This window comes from Perna viridis, chromosome 8 (genome assembly GCF_037379345.1).
Source record: "Perna viridis isolate PV_CMFRI_1.1 ecotype Kerala chromosome 8, ASM3737934v1, whole genome shotgun sequence".
Lineage (NCBI taxonomy): Eukaryota > Metazoa > Mollusca > Bivalvia > Mytilida > Mytilidae > Perna > Perna viridis.
The window spans coordinates 28,690,304-28,704,451 of record NC_142452.1 but is presented as its reverse complement, the minus strand read 5'-3'; the positions used below and the strand labels follow the sequence as shown (position 1 = coordinate 28,704,451).

Genomic DNA, 14,148 nt, shown 5'->3' with positions numbered 1-14,148 from the left:
GTATAACTTGGTTAAGGAAAAATATTTTGCTAATGACCAAAGCCAAAATAGAGTATTCTTGTGATAAAAGAAGGACAATTTGGGATAATGGTTTCTTTTTGAAAATGTAAGTACATCTTATTTTACTTTATCATTCCCTATATACGAAGAAATCATTCTTTGAAGTTTCGATTGAAGTGTCTCATGTAATGATAGATCATTTTTTTTACATTCATAAGTTATGTGAGCCACCTATATGTCAATATTTAGGTTTATACGGTAATCTATTTCTCAAAACATGCAGTTGCTAAGCCATAAATATTTTTTATGAACATCTAACAATCTAAAAGCTCAATCACCACGCAAGTGTTAACCTAGTAAATGTTTTACGTCCAATTTATCGAAAATCTCCCCGTCACAGATAAATATACAACATTGCATATAACAACGTGTATGCAAAATAACTTTAAAATACAAAAAAATATGTATGTTTATATATAAATGAAATACAAAACAGTAAGAATCGAAAGAAATGTAATTACCCAATTTGCTAGTACAACTTATCTCAACCTGGCCGAATGAAAAAAAAATAGCAAAGACGTCCGCTTTATTGACAAATAAATTTGGAAAGAAACGAATATTGGATTGAGTGACAACTATTATCACAATGAATACAGATTCCTGAATATATGATTGTTGAAAAATGCAATGTCATTTCTTTTATGCCATTTGCATGCTATGTAAGTAATGTTTCGAATTAAAACTCTGCCAGAAAAGCGATGCATTTACCTTGGAGAAGTACTGACTGAGCATGCGGAGAACATAAATGCACAACAATGCTCAACATAATGTTTTTTTCAGAATCTGAATGGCTTACTTCACTGAGAACGAGACACAAAGTCTCACATCTAACAGTCGTGATAATCAAGCTTATTTGAACAGTCTGACCGAGGAAATACAAAAACATGTCGACGATTTGATACAGCGTGAATTCGAAATACTTAAAAGTCAAGGTATAAAATATATTATTAATCATATGGAATTGATATATATATTTACATTTTCTAATGAAAAGATCAATCAACCAAGCTAATTATATACAAATGTAATGAATCAATGATTATATATGTATCATTGATTCATTACATTTGTGTATAATTAGCTTGGTTGATTGATCTTTTCATTAGAAAATGTATCTTAGGGGAAAAAGGACTTAATTCATTTGACGAATCCTTTCTGAGGATTTAGAATTTCTCCCTTTAGGGGAATAATATCCGTCTAGTTTACAAGTTGCGCACAGAAGAACACGGAAAAAGAAAAACACATTGATATATTTATCTCATGAGACGAACTGATGGTCTATGAGATAAAAATAGGGACAAGCATGAGTCCCTTTTTCCTCCACTAAACAGTCCTATTCTAGATGTTTGTCAGATAGACTCCAATTATCATTCCCACGATTCACGACTGTTATTGTGAAATGATACATTCATTCAATACTGTTTAAAAGCAAAACATGCCTTTGCCTTTTTGACACCTTATCAAAAAGAGTTTATGAACTACCATTTTCAGTGAAGTTTTTTTAAACTTTGACGCTTTGAATTACAAATGGAAGATAAGTACCTTGTCAAGCAAAATCATTCCAATGAAATATGCTAATTTTGGTAGAAAGTGTAATCAAGAGAACCAAGGTTATAGTAGTAATCAAAAGAATGTAATCCAGGGACTAAGACCTGACATGGAAAACAGACATACACAACAAAGAACATAGAGTAACTAAAATCATACATACAAATTAAGAAAAGCAAATGAGCAACTCGGACTCCACTTAAAACTGCTTAGAATTTATATTATTTAGAAAATAAATGTTTTATCGACACCCTAATGCTGCTGTTAGAAGATTACATATGTTTACAACATATCGGGAATTTATGATTGAGGGATGTTTTTGTATTTGTAAAAAGTAATCTGACATTCGCAGTTGAGTTTAAGCACCAATTATACCTACTTATTGTTTATAAGAACATCAGTGAAATAGACCCTTTTGTGCTTACTGTAGGATAGTCGATGAGCATCCTCAATATACACTTCCGCTAGGAAAATTCTTTTGTTCTACCCATGCCCTACCTTGCGTACATTGAATATGCTCACCAACTAACTACAGAAGGGCCTATAACATGTAACCCTTAACACGTAAGTTGGAATCCTTATTTGGGTACAAATTCAGACAAACTTTGCGCTGCAAAGGGTGGGCGTGATCCATGATCTAGAAAAACCTTCCGACGAAACGATGCATTTTAGATATATTTTCGTAACTATATTACTTTCTGCATACGGATCTGCATTGTGGAGAAAAGTAATATTACCTCCCTTGCGAAATCATGTTCAATCAATAGACATTTAATAACAAAAGTGCAAAAACCTAAGACAAGTTATTTGGTCTTTAACTGCTTCTAAATAAGAAATAAAAATGAATTATGTCAGTTTTCGACATGCATTAATTTCTTCCTGTCTTAAGTTTAAAATATGGCTACCATAATTAAAATGAAGGGACTGCCTTTGGGATACTGGTAATAACTTTGATTAAATTGATGAGTTATTTTATCTCATGATATTTAAATTATCACAAAAAGGAATTATTTCATTTATCTAGGGAATAATATTATTGTATTCAATAACCTGATTGCATAACTGACTGATTTAAGTACAAGTAGAAAGCAATAAAGATTTTGCAATGTAAATCATTTATACATTGATCAATGGTTCCTTATAGCGATATTTGTACTAGAGACATTGTTCTAAGAAATTCAAATTTGTCCTAGACGTCGTGTAAATATGTTAACCTCAATTCATTTAAATATCACTAATAAATGACATGAATACATCATGTATGTTCTCATGCTATAAAGACTGAATAAGGGTAACAACAAAATTACCGAACACTAAGCCGATTCATAATCAATTCAAGTCCAAAATAGATCTTGCAATATAGATATTACACCACCGGAGCAAATGGTACCGCGATGTTCCTGACTTGGTACAGGCACTTCAGATGAAATGGTGGGTTAAATCAGTTTTACAGTGCGCTAAATTTCCCTCGTGACTATACCAGTGGTGATTTAAAAGGGTTTGCATGGTATTGTCATAACAGAGATAGACATGCGTTAAATACCATTTTTTTAAATGGGCTGAAAAAAAATGTATCAAGTTTTAAGCAAAGGTACTGACAGTGAGATAACTACTTGAAATGCCTATTTTCATTTATAGCTCATATCGAATATTTCTTCTAACAGAAGTTCAAAATGGTGACAATTCCACGATCTCACTGATATCGAGTCTATCACCGGTGCCCTCAGAGACACCTGCAGATGTCCCTACTTCTGGTAATAATTCATCCCACTCAGCTGATCTAGACAGCCATAAACCTTTTGACAACTGTTCATCATATACTGAATTTCTGAATGAAGAGCCAACAAACTTAACAGAGTGCCAATTAATCGATGACAAACAAAATTTCCAGCCTTATGTAAACAATCAAATTGGACAATCAACCGATGATGAGGTTTATGTTGAAACCCAACAGTCATGTTCTAAAGAAAAAGACTATTCAGGTTTTTCCAATAACTATAAATCTTCGGTTGCTATTTTTGAAAATAAACTGGCTGACTCAGATGAGTCTGATCAAGAGTGTCAAAGCGAGCAGCGCCATATATACCCAAAGTACCAATCAAGATTACCGCCTTGCTATCAGGAGTCAATAATGGTGACACCATCACACAGTAGCTGTAACAGTCCGAGATTTAATGATCCAATCCGTGACCATTTAATCGTAAGTGTAATGGTAATAAACATGTGTAGGTGTATTGACCAATGACGTTCAATGACTACTTTATGTCCAGAATTGATCGCAAAATGTTTATGATTGCAATTGCATTTTTGTGTTTAATAATTGTGTGCTTAATTAAACCGAGTTTTAAAGATTTATTTTATGTTTAGCAAGAAAAACAAATCAAATGATTTTTATTCATAGTACTGCAAAATTTCAATTTTATTATTTTCGTCAAAGTCAATTGTAATTTTATAATGGAATTATGAAAATAATAAAAGTATCTACGTTTTTCTTCGTGTGTTTTCGCATTTGATAGAAACATTTATATTTTTGTCATATTCCTTGCTTGGTTTGAGTATAAAAATTTATTCAGGCTTCAGAAACACATCATATTAATATTTGTCTCCTCAGGTGAAGAAATGTTTCTGACGTGGGCACCAAATGAGCTCTTTTATAAAAATTGATATATGAACTCTTTTTTTAGGTACCAGAACCTATACCTTTTGTAAATTGGCTTTTACCTGCTATAATGGCATGCGTTTGCTGTTTTTGTCCTATTGGTATATTCGCAGTAATTAATGCTGTCAAAGTAAGTACATTTATAATATGTGTCTTATTAACTGAGTTTATACATTATGTATATCTAGTAATCATTGATTATATTGCACTTAAGATATTTTATCTATTTTCTTTCCTTGATATATTTATCGGTCCATATAACGTTATATGAACCAATAGGAAATTATATCAACCGCCTTTTCAAGTCATTATGTCGTTTTAAGTAGTTTTATCTTTTTTTCTGTTCTGTCGCATGAATCAAGAGTAAACTGCATCTAACAAGTAAAATATAGAAAATAGTTTATGCTACTTATGATACTTTGGGTTATAGCAAGTTGGAGTCTCTGTTTTGATAAGGAATATTGTCAGTGCAAAAATGTACATGTTACATCCTTTAAAATTCATGTAACGAGTACAAATACTGGTATTGCAAAACTTGTTATCTTTTTTAATTCCTGCGTCAAAAAATGACTCTGTCAATGTGTCATATAGTTTTTAGTTTGAAGTCATTCTTTCGAAATACAAATCATATAACCGTTGATTTACTTTATTAAGTACAATAACGTATTTTGAATTCACAGTTTCAAATGTTCTTAGTTTCCCGAAATATTACTGGTAAGCGGAAATAAAATCAAAATTATTTCGTCAATTCGTCGTGAATATGGTATTATTGTTCTTAATATAATTTGACGTTTATTCTTTGATATCTGTGCCATGGTTCAAACAATTAATTGAAAGAAAATTGATAATCTGTTGTTAATAAGTCTTGAACCGCGTCAGAATAAGGCTTCACAAGTCGAGGCAGCCCGTATGTTTTGCCACTAAGTACAAACTTGTTACATTATGGACTCTACTATTTCCCTTACTTAAGAGGCTGTCTCTTAGAAAACCATGCAAAATCGTCCAAGAGTGATTTCAGCAATTACTAATAATTCTAAGTGCATTAGGTAGGACCCCATGTGAAACGAAAACTGCAAAATCTTTTTCCGTAAAATCCAAAATGGCCGTGATAAGGCCGCCATTTTGTTTTCTGAGAATTTACTAAGAAAATGACAATTTTCAGGTAAAAACTTGCAAAATTAAGACATAATTTATTTAGAAAGTTTTAAATATATGATGAATGAACTTAATTTACTAAATAAAGTATAATTAGCCTTTTCTAAAACAACAGGCAGATTGTTATAATCAGTGACGAATAAATTTGCCAAATTTTAAAATTCCTTAGTTTAGCCGTCTTTTAACTTTTTCTAATCGCTGAAGTAACGCTTTTAAATTTATTTTTTTTATGGAAACATGATGATGCACCCTAGTAGTATAAAGAAACAAGGGCTGCGGTTGGGAATTTATCAAATGACAATTCTACAGCATGATAGATTTGGCATGGTGGGGCGAAAATTGCTAAAAATCAAAATCATTCTGGTGTTCATTATTGATCGTTTACAACATTTTTAGTATCTTTGCAAGTAAGAAAAATCAAGAAAAAGTTTTGCAAATTCATACTTTATGCAAATAACATAACTAACTCCTATGTACTGACATATAACTGCAAAACACAAGCTGGGGAGGGATGGGGTCAAACACTGAATAACCAATTTAGGTATTATGCCTGCATGTTTTAACAGAAAAGAAATAATCATGCATAAATGTATATATCTACCACAAAATCAAAAGCATTCATTATCATTAAGAATATTTTCCAAATAAAGGCACTAACATTTATAAAACCGACAATGAATCTTGAACAATATCATGTGTATTCTTTAAGCAGATATAATTTCTTAAGTATGGATTATAGAAATATAGCAGATTTACATGAACAAGCTGCATTATATCTCTCTGAGAAGAGAGATTCATTTTTAATTCCCATAACATAACATACATGTATATGTACATTTATGTAACACTGTTTGACAGTCTTACTTGCAGACATACATGTACATATATAGTGGTCTAGGGCGCTGGAGTGCAGGAGGTGTTGCCATAGATGTCACAGCGGTACGAGTTCGAGTCCCGCGGAGGGAACGACCAAAGATTTGCATCGCAAATTTGACAGTTCTAACATCGTTGGGAATTTTTCAGGCCTTTCTATACGTTTATATATCTTCCCTGTACTAATTTGATCCGATGGAGTAGTGTAGCGAATTGAGTTGTCACATTCTGAGACGTTTGTATAATATTGATTTGTTGTGACATGGATCATTAATGTGTTCCTCTATCCTACACAATAACATCTACAATGAACTGTCCCGCACTACTATACATCGTATACTAAATTACAGCCCTAGATTGATTTTAAGAGGAGGAATGACCCGGCCAGCGAAAGCTATATTTTATATAGCCTAGCTGGCCGAGTGGTCTAGGACGCTGGACTGTGTGCAGGCGGTGTTGCCATAGATGTCACAGCAGTACGAGTTCGAGTCCCGCGGAGGGAACGACCAAAAATTTGCATCGCAAATTTGACAGTTCTAACATCGTTGGGAATTTTTCAGACCTTTATATACGTTTATATATCTTCCCTGTATCAGTTTGATCCGATGGAGCAGTGTAGAGTCGTCACATTTTGAGACGTTTGTGTGTACATATATATATATATATATATATATATATAGAAAGGTCTGAAAAATTCCCAACGATGTTAGAACTGTCAAATTTGCGATGCAAATTTTTGGTCGTTCCCTCCACGGGAAAAAATCAGAAAAAATAGCCACGGACACTGAATCCAAAAGCTGAAATGGGATTAGATTGTACTGTAAGGCAAAATACAAAGTATTTACCACATTGGGAATCCGACTTATCACACGCCTATTCAGTACATTGTACCATACATTGTACATTTTTGTACATGTGCAACTACAAACTGTACATATGTACTTTTTTAGTAGTAATCGAAATGTTTTTGGCTATATGATTTCTTTTTTTATATAAAATAATGAATATATCAGTACATTTGTCTTACATTTTTTATTGAATTCATTACTGGCGTTAGAGTTTCCGTGATACTGTCCACATTTATCAATACACCATGCTGGTCTGTCTTTCACACACATAAATCGCAACATTAAAAAAATGTTGTGTTGTGTTCTCTCAACGCTTTTTAAGCATTACTAAAATTCATGCTAATGACAGTCTGCGTTAGGCTCAGAGCTGGATTTTTAAATGGTTAAGCAGTGTTTCAAAACAATCTACGATCTCCACTACTCCAGCATTACCACCCATAATTACGTCGATATTTGTTCGTAACAAAGTTAGATACAGACCCCTCCGATATAAAGATACTCGGGTACGAGATTTTCATCTTATTTAAGCCTTGTACGTTTTATTATTTCGTAGATTATGTACATTTTCCAAAACAAACAAACGAGGAACAGAATGTAGGGAATGGAAACATCTAATTTTCCAATTGACAAAGTCGGACAACAGTCATCTCGTCCCAAATATTGCTTTTATATATTGTTTTCCAACTTGTATTTAAATGATATACGGTGTTTCTCTGATTTTAATCTTTTAGTTGACTCGCTTTAATGTACATATTTTATACAGATTGGCATAATGCAAATATAACATATGAAAAAATCTGCTTAATATATTTCGAATTTTCACGAAAAATACCTCTTTTTAAGTGCATAAAAAGTTATGAAAGTGTAAAAATCTCAGCTCAACATTTTACAAATAGGTAATTTAAAGCAACACTTATCTTTTAAAAGTAACTATAGTTAATTTTAAGCGTTACTTCGGCTATGATATCCTTCCAAGTTGCCCATATCAAAAGAGAAGAAAAAAACCCTACAATATTCATTAACTTGGCAACGTGCCGATTTTCAAAATAAACTATCAAACTGACTTTCGTTAGCTTAAAAAAGCCTTCTTTTCACACTGTTTCAAAATGTCTTATTCAAAATTCTAACACTTTCATTTTTCAACAATGAAATAGTCTAAATTTACTGATGAAAAATGGTGGAAAATCAAAAATAATTATGTAAATACCTACAAATGACTGTTACTATAAATAAAACAATGTTTGACAAGAATAATTAGCATTTTTGACCCCAACACAAATTTTCAGTCAATGCAAAAATGACTTTTGGACAAAAAATGATATTTTCCATGGTTTTTCAAAGACAGCGTCTTAATAAAACAATGATGTATTTTAATGCAAAAAAAGTAATTTAACCATTGGTAATTACAATTGAGAGATTTCCTTGATTATCAGGGAGAAGGAATCGACTATTATACGACAATCTCACTTCTCATATAACAAGCAAAGAAACAACTATTATAACAGTTATATTCTTATGAGGCTGACTTTATAGCTGATCTGATCCGAAAGAAAGAATATAGTTTAGCTAGATCCTTTAATCCCAGTGTCCGCTATATAGATGACGTATTATCTTTAAACAATCCTCAATTTGGGGATTTGATAATCGCATCTACCCCAAAGAACTTGAGATAAAGGATACTACAGACATTGTAAGATCAGCCTCATATCTTAACCTACACTTAGAAATCGATGGTAAAGGAAAACTACTGACCAAACTTTACGACAAACGTGATGACTTTTCATTCAGAATTGTCAACTTTCCTTTCATCTGTGGCAACATCCCTTCGGCTCCTGCGTATGGAGTGTTCATATCACAACTCATACGTTATGCCAGAGCTTGCTGAAACTACGCAGACTTTTTGTTTCGCGCTAGAACTCTAACAAATAGGCCTCTGGAACAGGGTTATGTTGCTACAAGATTAAAGTCATCACTACAGAAGTTTTATGGTCGTCATCATGAACTCGTGGATCGTTACGGTGATTCCATCTGCGCCATTAAAACTGATTTGTTCAACATGTCATAGTTTTCCTTTCCTCTTTCGTCTGCCACGGACTTGACTTTTTTATGAGCAACTCGGCGGGTGTTTCTAGAAAAGCAGAGGACGCTTACCCTACCGGTGCACCTGGTCCATGCTCCCAGTTTTTAGTGGAGTCCAGTTGTTCATTAGCTTTTGTTACTTTGTATGTATGATTTTAATTATTTTATGTTCTTCGTTGTGTATGTCTGTTTTCCATGTCTGGTATTTGTTTCTTGATTACATTCTTTTGATTACTATTATAACCTTGGTTCCCTTGATTACTCTTTCGGTTAGTGCTACAACAATTAATACATGATTTTCTATTGACAGTTGTTTTAGCAATCCAGGCATGGCATTAAAATTGTTTAAAACATTTTTTTCACATTGTCCGTCAAATCATATAAAAGCAATTGAACATTGTTGATATTTGTTGGGAACGTTAGCTGTTATAGTTCAATGATTTTTAAAGGAAACCTAATATTGAGGTAGACTTGATGTCTGTTTATTTTAATCGGTACATTTGCGAGTAATTATAATCTTCACCTGACAAATTTCTATTTCAGGCCAACAAAGCAGCAGATCAGGGATATATGGACATCGCCGCTGTAAAGGCGATCAAGGCCAAGAAGCTTATCACCCTTTCAATCATTGTTGGATTTACAACTGGATTTGTGATAGGAATTATTTTCATTTTGTATCATGTCGGATAAATAATTCTACCAAACCATATACATGTACTTGTATCATAATAAAGATACATGTATTCATGAGTGTCTTTTTCATGGTATATACAAATTCATGAGTTCGTGGATTTGTTAAGAGCCTCTTTATTGAAGTTTCGTAATTAAACCGATTAACGAATTCAACGAAAATTGGTAACCAGCTATAAATTGTTCTTCCTTTAAATTATCCAAAAGATTAACTGTGGATATGTGGATAACAATTGTGTACAAATCAAATGTTGTTTTACGTACTTTGTGAGATTATTTATTCCAATCAATTAAGCTAATGTTTATTCGTGCCTATATATATATATATATATATATTTACACTGCATTCAGAGAGGCTTGCCGTGTTCCCTTGGAAACATATACTACCAATACTATACTCTAACATATGGGAATTGTTATTAAAATATTAAAATTAAATCCGATATACAGACAATCTATAATATAATTTGCAGCATTGCAGAATCAACAAAACTTTTCACAAATGCCATGGTAATATCTGTTCTAATATTCTAAATATTTTAAAATGGTGTGTATTAAACACAATTGTGTTTCAAAAACAATATGCCAACTTAACTGAATACCTAACTGTATATGATATGATCTTAAATCATACAGTTCAAGGAACATAGGTCAAACATGTGCAATAAAATCTTATAAAATGATGGGTTTCAGTATCCAATGTGTATTTTGGTATGGCAGTGCAATATAATATTAAACGCATATGATTTTTGTGTTACCCGTTCGAGATATTTGAACTTATAACATCACTAAGCTCACGAATACGTTTTTTTTCATTATATGCTAATTAAAAAATAATTACTTTTTCGCTCCACTAAAATAATGATAGGAATGTTCGTCGACCCTTCCGTTACACGGAGTGGTACCCATCTCTAATTAGTTTCTGCTCCTTCATTACTGAACACAATTCATTGAAACTTTCATATAATCTTTCCTACATATTCCAATTTTTTTACCTCCTATTTTCGATTTTGATCCAAATCCGTTTAGAGATCAAATGTGCATGCTTTCAAATTAGGGAGTCGGGGTATCAAATTATGTTTTTTTTCGTAATGTTATTCAAATCTTTTTTTTAAATAATAGTCAAATTATAAAATTAAATGATGTTCTCTTTTGGAATATATATGATAGAAAATATTTATTGAATATCATAGTTATATAGATGTAAATCTTTTCTTTTTGAATTGAGGTCAGAATTGTAAGTTGTGTACAAAAATATTCGGTGAAGAAGATTGAGCACAGTTACACTAAAGTATGTAAACATTTTTTTTTTCGATGGGTTATTTGGTATGTAAATATAATAATTCCAATATATCAGTTTAAGAATTTCTGGTCCACTCATTGGCATAGATAATTTAAGCCCTATACTCATCTAATTTGGAAACATGTTTAGAGAAGAAGTCGTTCATAGTGACCAGCCGAAAAAGTACAACATTGTATTTAGACTGTTAGCCCGATTGGGAAAATTCGTGCTGGTACGCTTTGAAAACATGTTTTCACAGTTAGTAGCTTGCAGTCAATTGCCCTGACTATTATACTTTGTTTATATATTGAAAGAAACAGTAGGAAACCTTTTTTTCATTCTTGAGAAATTGATCTTTCTTGGATTATTATTCTAAGAAGTGATAGGGGTAGGAATTTACTATATTTGAAATGCTTGCAACACAAAGCAAGCAGTATTTGACATGTCAGTACACAAGCCATTTCATAGTAATTTCAATATATTTGTCAAACCAGTGTTCACTATGGCAAGGTTGCACTTAACCACTTCCATTGATTTTGTCATTTTATAGGCTTATGCCACCCTTTATAAGGAATAACTAGTTGCTCCAAAAGATTTTTGGAATAGTCATTCATGTTATATCACTTCTTGTTAAGATTCACGGCTATTATACAACATTTTTGTATTTTGTTTTGATTCAGCGTTAAGCAGACGGGATTTTTTGGGAGTAGGTGTAAAACGTCAAAGAATCTCTTTTATTTCACCATGTTAAATAATTTTATCACGTTAGATTCATTGTAAATGTCCCAGTTTTCATTTTTACGTAAGGTGCACCTTACCGGGCGTGAATGTGTTTTTTATTATTAAGAATAGTAGAGGGAATTATTTTGTCATGGAAACTTCCGCATTGTTGTTTCGTCTGCTATATCTATGCGCATTTACGGTAGTGGTGTCCAGTCGTTTAATTTATGACAACTTGTCCATTTTCAACTTTCACTCGAATTGGTTTAATAATATATTAGAAAGGACAGTTAGCAACATGGCAGATAGCTGAAAGTATCTTCGGCGCCAATTTACAAATCCAGAATTTTTGCCAGGAATCTTTCCAGACTTTAGGTGAAATTATACCAAATATGGATTTAACTTAGCTTAAGGAAGATAATAATTTTTCGTAAGTCCGCCGCTATTTATGTGGAAAGCCGCTTCATGAAAGCACAGAGCTATCTCCCATCACATTGGACACCACTCGTACAGTTAATATAAGACAGTCGTTATATATAAATATTATTATTATTACAATAAACTTTCTTAAGTTTAACAACAAAGACTCCATCTTATGAGCAGTATCTGGATAATCAGAAACCATTGCGAATGCATGGTCACAATAAAACAAAGGAACGTACACCAAATCCGATCTCACGGGTTCAAAAAGGAATACCAGAAAACCCTATTATATACACAGAAGTAAACCTACAAAAATAAACCCATAAAAAGGAGAGACTAAAAATACAACTATTTAAATGAATAGTTCTATGGTTATGGAGCTACATGTTCTATAAATGTACATTATAGTAGGCAATCGGCAGGTGTTACGGACAGGATACCGGCGGTGGGCTTATAATATTATTGGTGATTTTTTTCCTACGGCTACATTAATACTCTGGTTAGGATCTGCAATACCTCGACTATGTGATGACAGCAGCTGGGGAAACAAAGTGATCGTGTAGCAATTACTGACAGCTTCAAAGACTGCTTCAATTGTAAAAATTATAAAGAGTGGTCGACCACAAAAGAATCATGCTGGCTATTTAGTAAGGGACCACCATTGAATTTTTATGGGGGAGCTAGGATGAAATTTTATAATCTGCTTTTTTTGTTTTGGTATCATTTTTTCTTTTATTTATTTTTGTTTTTGTTTTGTTTTTGTTTGTTTAGTTTTTTGTTTATTTTGTTTTTGTTCTTTTGGGTTTTTTGTGGTGTTAATATGTAAACTATACAATATTAGCACAACAAGAGATCCTGCCTTATTTTCTTATAGTCATTCTTCCCTATTTTATTTCCGGATACTACAGTTTTCAAAGGATGAGGGTACATAAGGCTCTGGAGCGCCTATTAGAAGAAACGAAATTATCTCCCTTTATTAAACTCAAAATTGGTGCATTTTTTTAAATTAAAACAATTTATTTCATTTTTATTGTTAATAAAATCATAAGAAAAAATATTTCTGTTTATAGAAGAAATAAACAAAGTTGTATGCATATTCAATCAGTATATGTTGAATAAAGTAAAAAAAAAACAATTACACCTTAGTGTTATGTTTTACGTAATCTGTTAGACATATATTGTAACAAGATGAAGGGGAAAACCTGGTGATACAAGTATGATGTATTTATTTTTCTCATCTGTTTAGTGTTGATCTGTATGTGTGGTTTTTTTTTTATCAATTAAACATAATATTTTACCATATCATACAGGTAATGTTAATATTTTATAGTTTTGCAGTTTGAATTAGCCAGACAAATGTTGCGTTTTTTTTTGTCTGCGCATGAATTGAGCTTTGAAGCTTCAAATTAAGGAGGCATATATATTAATTTATCTTCAGTGCTCGATGTAATTAAAATCAAATTATCGAGTCTCAGAATATGTTCCACTGAAAACAGAATCAAAAGAGATGAGGCAAACATACAAATTATGTGCTACCTTTCCTCCTCAACTAAATGATAACACCGCATGAGTAAATATATATTATCATAACCAGTTAAAAGTCACTAATCTTTCATTTGTTTAACTACAGACAGACAGACAGACAGACAGACAGACAGACAGATCCCTGAACAATGTGTTAAAAGTTTTTCGAGTGCAGCACGTACATGCACAAATCATTTTTGATAAACTTATCAACACTTTTAGTTAAATCAACAATTTCTATAATTCTATAATATTTTCAAAGCTTTAAAATACATAAATGAGAAGAA

General features: G+C 32.2%; 1 protein-coding gene across 1 annotated transcript; it reads left to right on the top strand.

The window, feature by feature from the left end:
* Window positions 1–9,921, top strand: LOC148610099 (uncharacterized). Its single transcript, XM_088541625.1, has 5 exons — window positions 1–106; window positions 841–992; window positions 3,273–3,808; window positions 4,293–4,397; window positions 9,766–9,921. Exons 2-5 carry the CDS (start codon window positions 848–850, stop codon window positions 9,910–9,912), a joined length of 933 nt encoding a protein of 310 aa, XP_088397751.1. The 5' UTR covers window positions 1–106; window positions 841–847; the 3' UTR covers window positions 9,913–9,921.
* Window positions 9,922–14,148: the final 4,227 nt, after the last annotated feature.